General features: G+C 45.1%; 1 protein-coding gene across 4 annotated transcripts in view; it reads left to right on the plus strand.

Moving 5' to 3' along the window:
* LOC106574435 (nck-associated protein 5) overlaps window positions 1-15,215 on the plus strand; it is a 164,906-nt gene that overhangs the window by 97,192 nt on the left and 52,499 nt on the right. For all 4 annotated transcript variants that reach the window (XR_014380957.1, XM_014150324.3, XM_045697632.2 and 1 more), the window contains one exon: window positions 11,978-12,068. Coding sequence is in view for 3 of the 4 variants with exons in the window: in XM_014150324.3 (XP_014005799.3) it covers window positions 11,978-12,068 (91 nt within the window). In the remaining variant the exon portion in view is untranslated. The remainder of the gene's footprint in view (window positions 1-11,977; window positions 12,069-15,215) is intronic.

The following is a 15,215-nucleotide window of genomic DNA, read 5'->3' on the forward strand; positions in this document are numbered from 1 at the left end:
CTGTCTGATAACATGTTCGGATGGAATGGCTTCACCATCACTTTGTAAAAACCCAGAATGCATTAGGTGAATGTTGGAAAAAATTTGAGGACTCAGGCCACAAAATAGGTGAAGTGAATTGGCAAAAGAGCTGAGTCCTCATTCAAAGACAAGGGCAGTGGGAATAGAAAGAGAACCGAGTTCTTTTGCAATTTTTTTACCCCAGGGTTCACTTTAAAGAGGACTGAGATCGGTTCTTTTAAAGAGACTTAAATAGACTGGAATCAATTTGTCCCATGGCAACAATTAATTTGAGTATCTTTAATGAAGTCACATTGAATGACGATAGTGCATTGAAATAAGGTTAGAGTAGAACCTCTAACTTTCAGTCATGAAACATCTTATAAAGGACCACTCCAAATAGGATAAAGATAAAATACCACAAACACATATCAATATTTTGGTAAAACTTTTGTAGCCTGCAGGAATAATGCTTTATAAAATGTTATGAGCCTTTATGGGCCTGTCTTAAAGTGCTTATAATATGTTATGTCTGTCTATATGTAACAGAACCATTTTTTTTCAGTCGAACTTCCTTAACATAACATCATTTTTTGTGAAGTTATTAGTGTCTGTTTTAGTTTTGCCTTTCCACAGCTTGGTCTCATAGACTAGACGTAACATAATACATGTAAATTCGGGTTACTCAAATTAGTATGATATGTTGTGTTTGGTATGGTTACTTAAGACAAAAACGAAAGTAGGGTGGTTGGTCGAGGTGGATGGACAGGCGTATAATGCGAACGTCTAGCAACCCAAATGTGAACGTCTAGTAAACCAAAAGTTTAGAGTGCGAATCTAATCATGGACAACTTTAGCATTTTATCTCATTTCCAACTTTTCAACTACTTTCTACTTTGCAGCTACTTAGCATGTTAGCTAACCCTTCCCCTAACCTTAACCCTAAACCTAACTCCTAAACTTAACCCTAACCCCTAACCCAAACCCCTAGCCTAGCTAACGTTAGCCACCTAGTTAGAATACGTAATATATAATTTGTTTTGCAAATTCGGAAATATATTGTAAGTTTTGCAAATTCATAATATAAAATACGAATAGTAATTCGTAACATATCATACGAAATGGGTGATGGACATCCACAAATTAATACATACCATATGAAACGCAACATATCATACTAAATGGAGTGTCCCAGATTTACCTACAGAATAATACGAAATGCTCTGAGACCAGGTTGCTTTCCAATCTCCTGTTTTGGAAGACCAAGGTGTTCTGTCATGATATGAGAGAGTTATGTTAATGAGCTCCTTGTTAGATCTGTAGCACCTCGCTGTCTCCCTCATTCCTTCTCTCTGATCAGGGAATAGAGAAAACACACACATCAGAGAATGCCTAAGAGTGAAGCCAGACGAACCCCAGGGAAGCACAGCTTCTCACTAGCCCCAGTGGGAATGTGTGTTTGCTTCCTGATGTGCCTTGGTGCTTTCTTTTCGGGAGGTGAATGTAAGGGCAGGAACCTGATCAAAACAATCGTTCAGTAGTGGGTCGTCTGGCTTTCTTCTCCGTTTTGTACACAAAAAGACGTCATAGTCTCAGTTCCCAGTTTTGTGTTTTCCTTTGTGTTCATGTCTGTCCTCAGATCAGCAGGTCTGCATTCCTTAAGGGACTGGTCACTCACACACTCGAACCCCACCAACACACACACACAACCTCCCCCATCCCCTATCCAGCTGAGCATTAAAGAGGAGGAGACCCCAGCAGGAAGGTCACATGGTCGGCCCCAGACTTGGGTCAGCCCTCAGGGAGCTAGCTTCCAGATTGGTCGTCATTAAAACTCAAGGATTAGTAGAAGACTTAGAGCCCACACAGCCCACCCTGTAGGCTATTTACACACACAGGGTCCAGACACTGTAGAGAGAGGACAGAGGACAACGGGAGACCAACTAACAGGAGCCCTCTCAACTTCTCGAGGGCTGAAGTTTGACCAGTTAGTAGGACAGGAGCAGAGTTACATAGACAAGTAGCGGAAGATGGAGGTGAAAGAAGGTGGCCGTATGGACTTTACTAGAAGTTGACCAGACTGGACTGGATTTTAAGGAGAGCCTGAGTCACATCACCCTCAGCTGTCTAGCCCTCCTCCACCCCTCCCTCCTCCCTACAGTCAGACAGGATGTCCTGTGGACAGGCAGAGACCGGGGGACCCGGGGGCCACTGGGGCCCCCCATCAAAGGCTTCCACTTAGGGTTTGGCCTGAAGATGAGAGAAACAGTTTTCAGGTAATGAAAGATCCAGGCTCGCTCTGCTTCTCACTGTCTCTATTTGTCTTCAACACTTGTCTACTGTACTCTGGAATACTCGGTAGCATACTGGAGAACTCTTAAACCTGCATACTAAAGCCTATGATTTGTGTATAAGGTCATGGCCACCTGTAATAATATGCTGGCTAATCAATGGCCTAACTCCAAGACACTGACCTATGCTCTCCTTCTTGACTTTCAATCAGTTTTGTCTCCACAAGTTGTGTTCCTTGTCAGGATATGGGAGACATATGGACTACAGGCTTGTGAGTATTAATAACAACAGCAGATGATGACTCTTGGTCTAGATTTACAACTCTGTGGAGTAGGATGACGCAAACAGGCAGGAATGAGTGGATGGACGTTCAAGTCCAGACGTGTTGTTTGGAGAGTCATGCTTGGTTTCAGACTGCTGAAGCTGGCCCCCACTATTACCACGGTCTGAGAGAGGGGAAGACCATGGTCATGTGCTTACCTCGTTAGCGTGTTAGCACGTTCTGGCCCACAGCTGTTCCAACGAGTTATCACCCGTCCACAGCTAGCTAGCTAACACACACATTCCCCTGATTCCCAGTGAGCTCGGTGATTGCGTCTGTGTGCACTCATGTTCAGAGATCAATGCCCTTTTAGGCTAATCAAACACCCAATACCAGCCCCAAAGTGTTTCATTTGAAGCATTTCAAACAGGGCCCCTCGGTCTGAGCAGCTGCAGAGTTGATTTGTGGCACTGGTCCACACCCTGCACATCTGGTGGTGTCTTGAGGAAAAAAATGTCTCATTTGATATTCTTTGAAGCTACTTTGATGTTCTACTCACAGCCATCAAACTTTGCAGTTCCACTCACAGCCATCAGACTTTGCTGTTCCACTCACAGCCATCAGACTTTGCTTTTCCACTCACAGCCATCAGACTTTGCTGTTCCACTCACAGCCATCAGACTTTGCTGTTCCACTCACAGCCATCAGACTTTGCTGTTCCACTCACAGCCATCAGACTTTGCTGTTCCACTCACAGCCATCAGACTTTGCTGTTCCACTCACAGCCATCAGACTTTGCTGTTCCACTCACAGCCATCAGACTTTGCTGTTCCACTCACAGCCATCAGACTTTGCTGTTCCACTCACAGCCATCAGACTTTGCTGTTCCACTCACAGCCATCAGACTTTGCTGTTCCACTCACAGCCATCAGACTTTGCTGTTCCACTCACAGCCATCAGACTTTGCTGTTCCACTCACAGCCATCAGACTTTGCTGTTCCACTCACAGCCATCAGACTTTGCAGTTCCACTCACAGCCATAAGACTTTGCTGTTCCACTCACAGCCATCAGACTTTGCTGTTCCACTCACAGCCATCAGACTTTGCTGTTCCTCTCACAGCCATCAGACTTTGCAGTTCCACTCACAGCCATCAGACTTTGCTGTTCCACTCACAGCCATCAGACTTTGCAGTTCCACTCACAGCCATCAGACTTTGCTGTTCCACTCACAGTGGACACATTAGCGATGGATTGGAGATGGTTAGACTGATAATATGTGTCAGTTCTATATTTAAACCACCCACATTATTAGAGGGTTTGTTTGTTGCTGATTTTATATTTCTCCGTCCCCACCCTCCCTTGTGCCGCAATTAACCGAGTTACAGGAGTTCCAATGTAGTCAGGGAATTGGAATGATTGAGTTTATTTACGGGGATTAGGGGAAGTTTTGAAATGTAATTTAATTTCAGAGGCTGATCAACTTGGAGAGGTTATTCAGATGAAACAGTCTGTCTATCATTACTGTATAGTGGTGACAGAGTCGTTAGTTGGAGGGGAGATCACTGTTTATAAAAATATACTTATTAGCACTGTGTAATCTGTAACCAAGACCTGATACACACACTCTACTTTGATCTGCACTCTTAAGTCACTGACACGCGCACACACACACACACACACACGCACACGCACACGCACACGCACACGCACACGCACACGCACACAGACACACACGCACACAGACATACACACACACTAATTCACTTCCGCTACGGATTAACCATGTTGGTTATGATGATATTTTACAGGCGTACTAAACGAGGTCAGATTACAAGCCTGTGTGAAAGTAGGGCATCTGTTCGTTCACACATGATCAAGGCTTTCCTGTCTTGCCGCTGTTCAAAGGGCTGCCGCTGGGTAGGATGCAGACCAGCAGACTGCCTGTGGCACAGTGTCATGGAATATGCAGTCACCTTATGGAAGTTGTATGGATCTGGTGGCGGTGGCACTCGTCTGTGGCAGTCACGACAGGCAGGCAAGGCAGGCAGGCAGGCAGGCAGGCAGGCAGGCAGGCAGGCAGGCAGGCAGGCGACACACAGGAGCTGTCTATGGCGTAATATGAACACCTGTTATTACATGATCAGGCACGTAGACTGATACGCATGGTCAATGCATAGAGACACTTGTGCCTTAATAGCCGCTACTAAAGTCATTTATTTCGAGGGTTGAGCCAGTGAGGTTTCTTTCTCCTCTATAGCCATTGCTAAAGTGTTAATGGACGCTTCCGCTTTGTCCTGTTTATTTTGGATCCTTTTCAAAACCTATCAAGATGTCCACAGTACCGACTTGGATAACATTATCCCGAATGCTGATCAATAAAAACATTGGTTAAATTCGCTGCTCTGTTTTGATTGTTTACAGCGGGTCATTTCATAGGGGATTTTCAGAGGCGCTCTCCTGTTGTTACCTCGTCAAAATGTCGAGAATAAAGGCGTTAACATGGTGTCCGCTCCAAAACCTGGCCAAAGTGACGCAGTTGCGGGACAGCTGTACTCCTGGCTGTGCTGTGAAGTAATACGATTCATCCTGTCATCCTCCCTAAGTGTCTCCTCTGGGGCCCGTCAGTGATGTTCTGTGCTGCATGTGGGCCACACATGCTACCCTTCACACGCACATACGCAGTCACGCACACACACACACACACATAACCCTACCGCAGATCCTCCGGGAGCCTCAGGGGGCTAGAGGCCTCTGCTGGGAGCCCCTTGGCTCCCAGCTCACTGCTAACTGCTTCCTATGGCCAGAGATGTACACGTGGAAAAAACTTAATGGATTTGCTCGAACTCCAACCTCAACTAAAGGAGGGAAAAGAGAGAATTGTGTTTTCAAGAGGAATTAACTCGAGTCTTATCCATATGTCCATGCAGTGACTTTTTGGTCACATGTTTGTGAGACTTGTACCCTATGTGACACGGTACTTCACTCAAATGAAATGAAAATGGTGGAAGCATCCTGGAGGTTGTTGTTATCTCTCTCAGAAGAATGGGAGGCTGTAAAACAGTGACATGACTGCCTTGGCCTGCCTGGCCTCTGACTGTCTCACTCATCCCTTTGGTGTCCCCCTGCCTCCCCGTCATGCATGTCTCATTGTCAGGGGTCAAAGGTGACTTGAAAGAGCCAGTGGTCCTAGGATTTAAGGAATTTGTAATGCTTCCCCTGTGCTAAAGGGGAACGATCCCCCCCCCCCCCCCCCCCCCCTTTTCCGCTTTAAACAAAACTGGATATGGATCGCTTGGTCAGAGAACGAGTGCAGAGGTGAGGGCTTTATTAGGGGTCCAGGTCGCTCAGTGCCCTCTAAGGTAGGAGGAGAGGATAGAGGCCAGGAGAGTCTCCACTACAATGACCCATTCTGGTCGAAAAAACACAACACCAAAGTTTGAAAGAGGATAAAGAAGTGGCTTAGCTTAATCTATCGGCCTGCCGGGCAATTACATGCATTTATAGAGGTGGAGGAGATTTAGTGGAAATGAGAAAAAGAGTGTTCAACCAGAAAAATTTTACTTTGCAATGCTGAGTCGGATAGTTTGGGTGAGTTTTCCAGCTGCTGCTGCCAGGTGAAGATAAGGTGATAATAATATTTATCCATCAAGTCATGGTGACCCCTCATGACCCCAATCCAGCCACAACCTGATGATTGTTCCCTACTCTTTTTTGGGGGGGGTGGGGGGGGCTCAAGACTTTTCAAATTGTGCCTTTGTCAAACCTGGTTAATGGAGTGTTTGGGGAAGCTCAGCTCCTAATACCATGTTACATTTTACATTTTTACATTTTAGTCATTTGGCAGACGCTCATATCCAGAGCAACTTACAGTATTGAATACATACATTTCATTTCTTTCTTTTTTTTTCTTTTTTTTATTGTACTGGCCCCCCGTGGGAATTGAACCCACAACCCTGGCGTTGCACACACCATGCTCTACCAACTGAGCCACAGGGAAGACTGTGTTGATGGAGTGAGAGTTTGGACCAGGGCTTTTCCCAATGAGCCCAGAGACTGCAGTAGTCAGATAGATCAATCCAACGGTCTCACTCTTTCTCTATCATGGTAATATGTGTCCTGAGAAATACGTCCGTTTGTCTTTGTCTGTCTGCCTGTCTGTCAATTTGTGGGATTATTGCTTGTGCACAGTATTGACATGACGACACAGCAGTGACTTACATAGCAATAGAAAGTGCTGGTTTCAACTCAGCCTCCCTAATCCCTGGCAGCTAATAAAGCTCCACATGTCTGCTGTCCATCCATCCACCACCCCTCCACCCATCCATCCCTCACACTCATCCCAGGCTGAGTGATCCCTATCCTGGCTTCCCCCCTGTGGCCACAGACCTGATCCCTGGTCGTAGCCTAGCCGCAGCCTAGTGTCGACACAGCAGGGGCTGTCCTCCTCTGGCTCAGGCTTAACATGGGACATATGGGAAAGGGTTTCCCTCCCCCTTTACTTCTCCCTCCCTTCCCTTACCAGACCATGGTCCTGACTGGGACAGCATAGGGATTGGATAATAACCCACCTAATAGAAAGAGAGACTGGTTCAGACTGGCCTGCGGGTTGTGTGTGGTTCATGATTCCAAACCAGCGACCAGCTAACGAACGACCAACCAAACATGCTGGCAGTGTCTGTTCGATGGGAAAAGCACTCAGGCTTGTATGATTGTTGACTGGCCTATTTTAGCGGACCCACATTTTGATCTGTGTCTGGGTCATCCGGTGACACTGAGTGCTGAGAGCAGGCTGGCTGGTTGGTCCTTCTGCTTGTCCCCATGGAGCTTAGGGAAGTGTGCACGGTGTTTGTGGCATTGATTAGGAGAAAGGATGTTTGTAAGAACCCCAACGGACACAAATTCAGCAACATGGGGTAAGTCGGACTGAGGCAATCTGATCAGTGTGAGTGATCAGTGTGAGTGATCTGTATGTGATCTATGTGTGTGTGTGTGTGTGTGTGTGTGTGTGTCATTCTTTTGCTAAATCCTTGGTTGTGCATGAGCATTGTTAGAGGTACCTCTGAGAACTCATTTAATTTCACTAGTATCCGTTCTACAACTGGAATAGCGCTTGATAGTTTTTATTGACGGGTGATAAAAATGGTGTCCCATTTGAAGTCTGGACGGTGGTGAACATTTTCATGGCTTTAATGGCAGGAAGCTGCAAATCTGTGTGTCAATGTTCGGGCCATCTGAAAGTGGCTGAGACATGAGTAATGTGAGACACAGGACGCAGGGGAGACCGCCACACAGGGTGTTCTACCTCTAACAGGCCAGTTTGGTCCATCAATGGTTTGCATGTTCTGATGACTTGTCAAACACACCTCATTCAGCTCATTCAGACATCTGGCTTCCTTCACCCATTGGATTTACTTGAAGTGATGTGGAAGGGGGGGGGGGGGGGGGGGGGGCGTGCGTGTGTGCGTGCGCGCGTGTGTTACTTATACCTGGGGCTGGAGATTGATTGGAGACTTAATTGTACTTCCTGGCTGTTGCCGACGTGTTTGAAATTCAGCTGGTGCAGTCGGGGTCAAATGAGTCAGACTTTGCTTTCTTTAATCCATCCCTCCATCCTTCCCTTCCTCCCTCCTTTTCTCCAGCGAGGTCCTCAGTAGAAGGTCATGTACAACCACTGAGATTGTAACCATATTAAGTTAAATCTGTTTGGACACAGATTTATGTTTTTTTGTGTAGAATCAAAGCTATCTTTCACAGCTTTTTTTATCAGCTCTAGTGGGTTGGGATGACATCAAGTAGAGTTGATAGCGAAAAGATTGAAGTGTTTCACACAAAAATAGGACATTTCCAACAGATTTTAAATGGCAATGTTAATGCGTTTAGTATCATAGACAAAGTTAATGGCTGAAGTTGTTAGGGAGAAAAAAATCATAGACTCTGGCCTATGTAGATTGAATCGAAGTGATATCATATTCACACTTAATATACAGCGCATGTGCCACTTGAGGATGTTTTGAAATTGTCAATGGATCACAGTTAGGATCTTAATCCAAGTTTGTTATAAGAGATAAATGAAGTAAACACTCAGGATCTTTTAAACCCTTCTCACTCTATTTGATTACATATAAACCATAAAACTATTTTTAAAAGCATTATGCACTCAAAACAACATCGTGGATCTCCCTCCCCTGTCCTCGCAAATTATACTTCTAAATAGCATCAGAAAACACTATAATTCCTAATCAGAACACCATCAAAATGTGATTATCAGGGGTAATTGTCCAAGACAGTCCTATTTGGGATGCTCTCCCAGATGAATCGGAGGGAGAAATGTGGTTAGAATTAATGGGAGCTAAACTTGAACCCGCCTTTCGAGAGGACAATAGAACTAAATGTTATGTTCAGGTCACTGTGTGTGTAGCTCATCTCTCTTAGTCATGTATGGTGCTGAGGGATGAGATGTGTCATATGTAAATTGTAGGCTAGTAGCTGAAAAAACACCTGAGAAAGATTTCTTTGGCTTCCTCTCATATGTAGCTTTTGAATGACAATGTTGCTGCCTTACGACTTGTTACGACGTGTCACAGCGTTACGACGTGTCACAGCGTTACGACGTGTCACAGCGTTACGACTTGTCATAGCGTTATGACTTGTCATGGCATTACAAACATGTCATGGCATTAAATCGAATCAAATTGGATTTGGCACGTGCTTCGTAAACAACAGGTGTAGACTAACAGTGAAATGCTTCCTTACGGGCCCTTCCCAACAATGTAGAGAGAAAAAAAGAGAAATACTAGAAAATAATAGTCCAACAGGAGGAATAAATACACGAATAACGATAACATGGCTATATTCACAGGGTACCAGTACCGAGTTGATGTGCAGGGGTACGAGGTAAGTGAGGTAGATATGTACTGTACATATACAGGTAGGAATAAAGTGACAGATAGTAGCAGCAGCGTATGTGATGAGTTAAAAGATACAGTGTACAGATATTCTGGGTAGCTATTGGTTAAATGTTTAACTAACTATTAGAATAAGCTGTTCAGCAGAGCATTACAACTAGTCCTGGACATTCCTGATTCATAGAATAGCATTCTGACAGTCCCGGTATGGCGTCAGGTACTTTGTAGCTCAGCATGTATTATGAAGTCAGACTTTGTCACCTCTCTGCAGTGGCTTCCATCCATATCCATAGTCCCTTTATCCCCCTCTGCTCTCTCTCTGCTTATATGGTGCACATACAGGACCCTGTGACCAAACAGTCTGGGGAATCCAATGCATGTTGAAGTCATTCCCCTCAGTTGGCACTGGAAGCCTTGTGTGTGCGCGTGTGTAAGTGCGTGTGTGCTGCAGGGGAATTGTTCTGCCCATCTCTCATGGTCAGGCTGTAGATTCAGAATGGGCCTGGGCGTGTCCAGCATTGCTTGTTGGGACTTTGAGGCACACCATGTGCTCTCGTGATTTGCCCTGAATCAGCCCCTATTAAAAACACACAAAGAGACCCTTTCAGGTGCTGGCTAGCCGCAGCCACCAGACCTCCGGCCTACAGCCCCTAGTCCTCATCCACAACACAGGCCAGCCAGAGGAGAGGAACATCAAAGGCCCCCATCATCCTGTCACTTAGCCATGTGGAGGTCACCGGGGTCAGACCACTACCTCTCTACACAGTCACGTTCTGTCTGTCTGGTAATGTGGCAGAGAATGTGGAGAATTTGATTTGAATACGTTTTTTTTTTTAGGGAAGAAAAGATTTGGAGGGAATGAAATAGTGAAATAAAGTTGTTTTGATGAAGCAGGATTTTATTTTATTTTTATAACCTTTATAAAACATTTATCAATGTAAATATTGGGTAAATAATGCCTTTGCTCTCCCATTCATCTAGTGAATCAAAGTAAGGGTCAGGAGTTATTCCTTGCGACATGATCTGACCAGGAAAAACTCATGACCCTGGTCATACTGTAGACACACCGGTACGTTTGTGAAGAGGTTGACTGAATCCCACTGTATTTCAGCTCAGCCATATTTGTTTCCCAGCTAATGTTAAGTAAATAAACTCTGAATGAGTCAGTTACCCCATGTTGGTTACTTCCAATACCATACTAATCTGATTTAGCATGTCATTCAGTCATAAAGTCCTTGACGTGGCCTGACTACAATGTCCCAGTCCCACACCCACTATCCCTGACCACAACAATGAAGGACAGTGTCCTAAGTGGCGGGCTACAGCAATCTGCCATAGACCTGACCACTCACTCAGCCTCTCAGTCAGTCAGCTAGCTAGGCCTGATTATAGCCAGCTTTTCTCTGGCTTTCAACTCAGCCTGCCAGATTGTGTGGCTACCACGATGGCAGAGCACAGCATTGCCTTCGCTAAACCCGTTGCTTTGCCGTCGTGCAACAGTTCAACTGTGAAAACCGCGATGGGAAAACAGGCACTGAGCTCAGATGTAAGAACAAAACAACAAACAAAACAAACGTGGCTGAGTTGTCTTCTCCAGAGTGTGTTAAGCCTGAACAATTAACAGTGTCAACTATCACAACTACCACTTAAAGGTGACTGACACTGACAGGGAATTCAGTGAGACACAAGTAGGTTGCCTAATGCTGTTTACTGCAACATCAAGTTCTGTCCTTTTGCTGTCTCTTTGCCTATGAAATGTTGAAATGCCGTTCCTAAGATAGTGATCTTATGACACACCCATCTGTCCATCCATGGTTATGTACCTGGCTACAGTAGGTCCCTGGCTAGGTCCCTGGCTGTGACCCTGGCTGTGACCCTGGCTCTGTCCCTGGCTTTGTCCGTGTGATGATTTGGAATTCGTCTTCGTTTATCAAAGTCTGGCCTTCTCTCCCTGCTCCACAATGGTATTCCTCTCCTGAAATGTCACAGTGGTTTCATCGCTCCATCTCTTTGTACTCTGACTTGTAGGCCTATTTTCAGCCGGGTCAACGGAGGGAGCCCTATCCTAGACAATCTCTCTAAAGTTTCAACTCTCACTGAATGTGTTTTTTACCTGGTGTAGGCCAGGGAGAACGTAGAGCAAAAGGTAATGCCATTGTAGTGATTCATATGGGAATCAGGGGTGAGGAGTAGAATATTGATGTAGGCTGTGGGGTAAAAGTCTCTGGTTTGCATTGAGAGAAATCCTTATTTGGCACAGAAATCGAGGCACAACCGTATCACAAGTCCCAAAGAGGCACTGAGGCAGAGGCAGTCAGTCAATGCTCTGCCTCAGTGGATGCCCTTCTGAACCTCCCCAGCACCATATGTACCCATTCAGCACCACATCATGTGGTGTACCACATACTGTAGTGGGAAGGGACTGGGGTACGATCCAAAACCCACCGTCCTCTCTTGTGTTGCTGGCTCTAAACCAATCTCCCCCTTCTTCTTCCCCCTCTGTGCGTGCATGTGCAGGATGGAAGAGACGGTGCGGACGCTGCTGCAGAACCAGGGGGTGCTGGAGCAGACAGCCGTGGACACTGTGGACATCATGAAGGCCTACAAGGTAACACCGCACTGCTCAGCACTCCTCCAAAATGGGCTCTCCTTCCTGCTCTTTATAAAGCCAAACCGTAGAGGCTTGTGTAGGAGAAATGCTTTGCTTGGTAACACAGGCCATGCATTAGAATTCTCTGATAGAGTTCAGTGTGTCAAATCGGAGGGCCTGTTGTCCGGACCTCTGGCAGTCTCTATGGGGGTGCCACAGGGTTAAATTCTCGGGCCGACTCTTTTCTCTGTATACATCAATGATGTCGCTCTTGCTGCTGGTGATTCTCTGATCCACCTCTACGCAGACGACACCATTCTGTATACTTCTGGCCCTTCTTTGGACGCTGTGTTAACAAACTTCCAGACGCGCTTTAATGCCATTCAATACTCTTTCCGTGGCCTCCAACTGCTCTTAAATGCAAGTAAAACTAACTGCCAGCACCCGCTCGCCGTCTAGCATCACTACTCTGGACGGTTCTGACTTAGAATATGTGGACAACTACAAATACCTGGGTGTCTGGTTAGACTGTAAACTCTCCTTCCAGACTCACATTAAGCATCTCCAATCCAAAATTAAATCTAGAATCGACTTCCTATTTCACAACAAAACATCCTTCACTCATGCTGCCAAACATACCCTCGCAAAACTGACTATCCCACCGATCCTTGACTTCAGGGATGTCATTTACAAAATAGCCTCCAACATTCTACTCAGCAAACTGGATATAGTCTATCACAGTGCCATCCGTTTTGTCACCAAAGCCCTATATACTACCCACCACTGCGACCTGTTTGCTCTCGTTGGCTGGCCCTTGCTTCATATTCGTTGCCAAACCCACTGGCTCTAGGTCATCTATAGGTCTTTGCTAGGTATAGCTCCGCATTATCTCAGCTCACTGGTCACCATAGCAGCAGCCACCCGTAGCACGTGCTCCAGCAGGTATATTTCACTGGTCATCCCCAAAGACAACTCCTGATTTGGCCGCCTTTCCTTCCAGTTCTCTGCTGCTAATGACTGGAATGAACTGCAAAAATCACTGAAGCTGGAGTCTTATATCTCCCTCACTAACTTTAAGCATCAGCTGTCAGAGAATCTTACCGATCATTGCATCTGTACACAGCCCATCTGTAAATAGCCCACGCAATTACCTCATCCCCATATTGTTTTTTTTTCTTCTCCTTTGCACCCCAGTATCTCTACTTGCACATTCATCTTCTGCACATCTACTGTATCATTCCAGTGTTTAATTGCTAAATTGTAATTTGTCCCCCCCCCCCCCCCCCTTAAAAGATTTAGATGCACTATTGTAAAGTGGTTGTTCCACTGGATATCATAAGGTGAATGCACCATTTTGTAAGTCGCTCTGGATAAGAGCGTCTGCTAAATGACTTAAATGTAAATGTAAATGTAATTATTATGCCACTATGGCCTATTTATTGCCTTACCTCCCTAATCTTACTACATTTGCACACACTATTTATAGATTCTTCTATTGTGTTATTGACTGTACGTTTGTTTATTCCATGTGTAACTCTGTGTTGTTTGTGTCGCACTGCTTTGCTTTATCTTGGCCAGGTCGCAGTTGTAAATGAGAACTTGTTCTCAACTGGCCTACCTGGTTAAATAAAGGTGGAATAAAAGAAAAAATGTAAAAAATGAGCGTCATAACGGGAAATGGAGGTATGGCAGTATACATTTCAATAAGCCTAATACATGCCCTAAGCTAGATTTATTGTGGGTGAACGTAGGAAGTACAACTCTATGGCTGAATCCCCTATCCTTATACAGAGCACAATTTTGGACCAGGGCCCATAGAGTATTTAGCACTAGGCATAACAGGAATACGGTGCCTTTTGCGGTGTAGAGTCTCTCTCAGCGGTGGACCATATTTCCACATAGCCAGATACCCTGTGATTATTCAAATGATGGGTATTATACAGACTAACAGCAGCCCCAGAATGAATCAACCTGAGTGGATTATTAAACATGGAATTAGGATCTGTCAACATGTGCCAGTGGAGGGGATTGATTTCGCTCTAACGTGTGCCAGTGTGGGGGATCGATTTTGCTCTAACTTATGTGAATGGATGCAGCAAACATACACATGTGGAGAGAGACATATGTTAGGTTACCGAGATGACTGTACCTACTGTAACCAGATGTTCAGCAAGCAATCAGACATAACAGGGCTGTGGTAATAAGAACAAGCTCTCAATTAATGGTACCATTACTGGGGGAGAGATATGGGTCATATTCATTATGCACCAAACAGAAGAAAACTGACTCAAACAGGGCGGGACGACCTGAACTTGGAAAATAAGAAATGCTTAAGTTTTTACTACAGAGTGTCCAAATGAATACAACCCTGGTTTCAAAGTGCCTGCAAAACAAAATAATCAAACAAAGTCAAGATTGGGAACCACCGGTATGTTTCAGCAAAGATTGGAATAGTCCTTTAAAGTTCAAAGCAAAACGTAATGCTAGTTGTTGCCAAGGACAGCATTTCCAATTTATGTTTGGGAGGGAGGGACGACTTGATTTGGAATACATTTGTATATGGCGGCGTTAGCAAGGACTCAACCTCATCTATCAATGTCTCCAGCCATGGCTGTCTGCGTCCGTGAAAGCCTATCATCAGACTTGACAATTAACTGTCAAGGGGGGAAGAGAAGGTTTGAATGAAAATGTAACAGAGGTGCACAGGTGTACATCAGGCGATAACAACAAAAGGCTTTGGTGAGATTTTAAGGGAAAAATTGGGGGGGAAAATCCATTTACTTGCATTGCAAAGCTCATTGGCTGGCTATAGGCATGTGTTGAGGTTTACACGACATCTAACTCCCAGCTCAATTGTAGTTTCATCCCTCTCTGGTCCTTGATCAGATTTGGAATAGGATGGAGATAAGAGGGTTTGTGAAATGGATGTTGCAAATGAAAGGGCGGTGACCTCCTCGATCGGACTAAGCAATGCATGCTGAGTATTTAAAGGTGTCTCAATCTCTCCTATTGAAATGTACCTACATTTAGGATTCATGGCAACTATATCACCCCAGAAGCGGTGTTGTTTTTTTTAAAGCACATTCAATGCGTACAGATAAATGCCCAGTTTAGTTCAGTGAGGTTAAGCGTTTCATATTATCGGCATATCACTTTGTTTTGGAT

This window comes from Salmo salar, chromosome 16, assembly GCF_965601325.2.
Source record: "Salmo salar chromosome 16, fSalSal1, whole genome shotgun sequence".
Taxonomy (NCBI): Eukaryota; Metazoa; Chordata; class Actinopteri; order Salmoniformes; family Salmonidae; genus Salmo; species Salmo salar.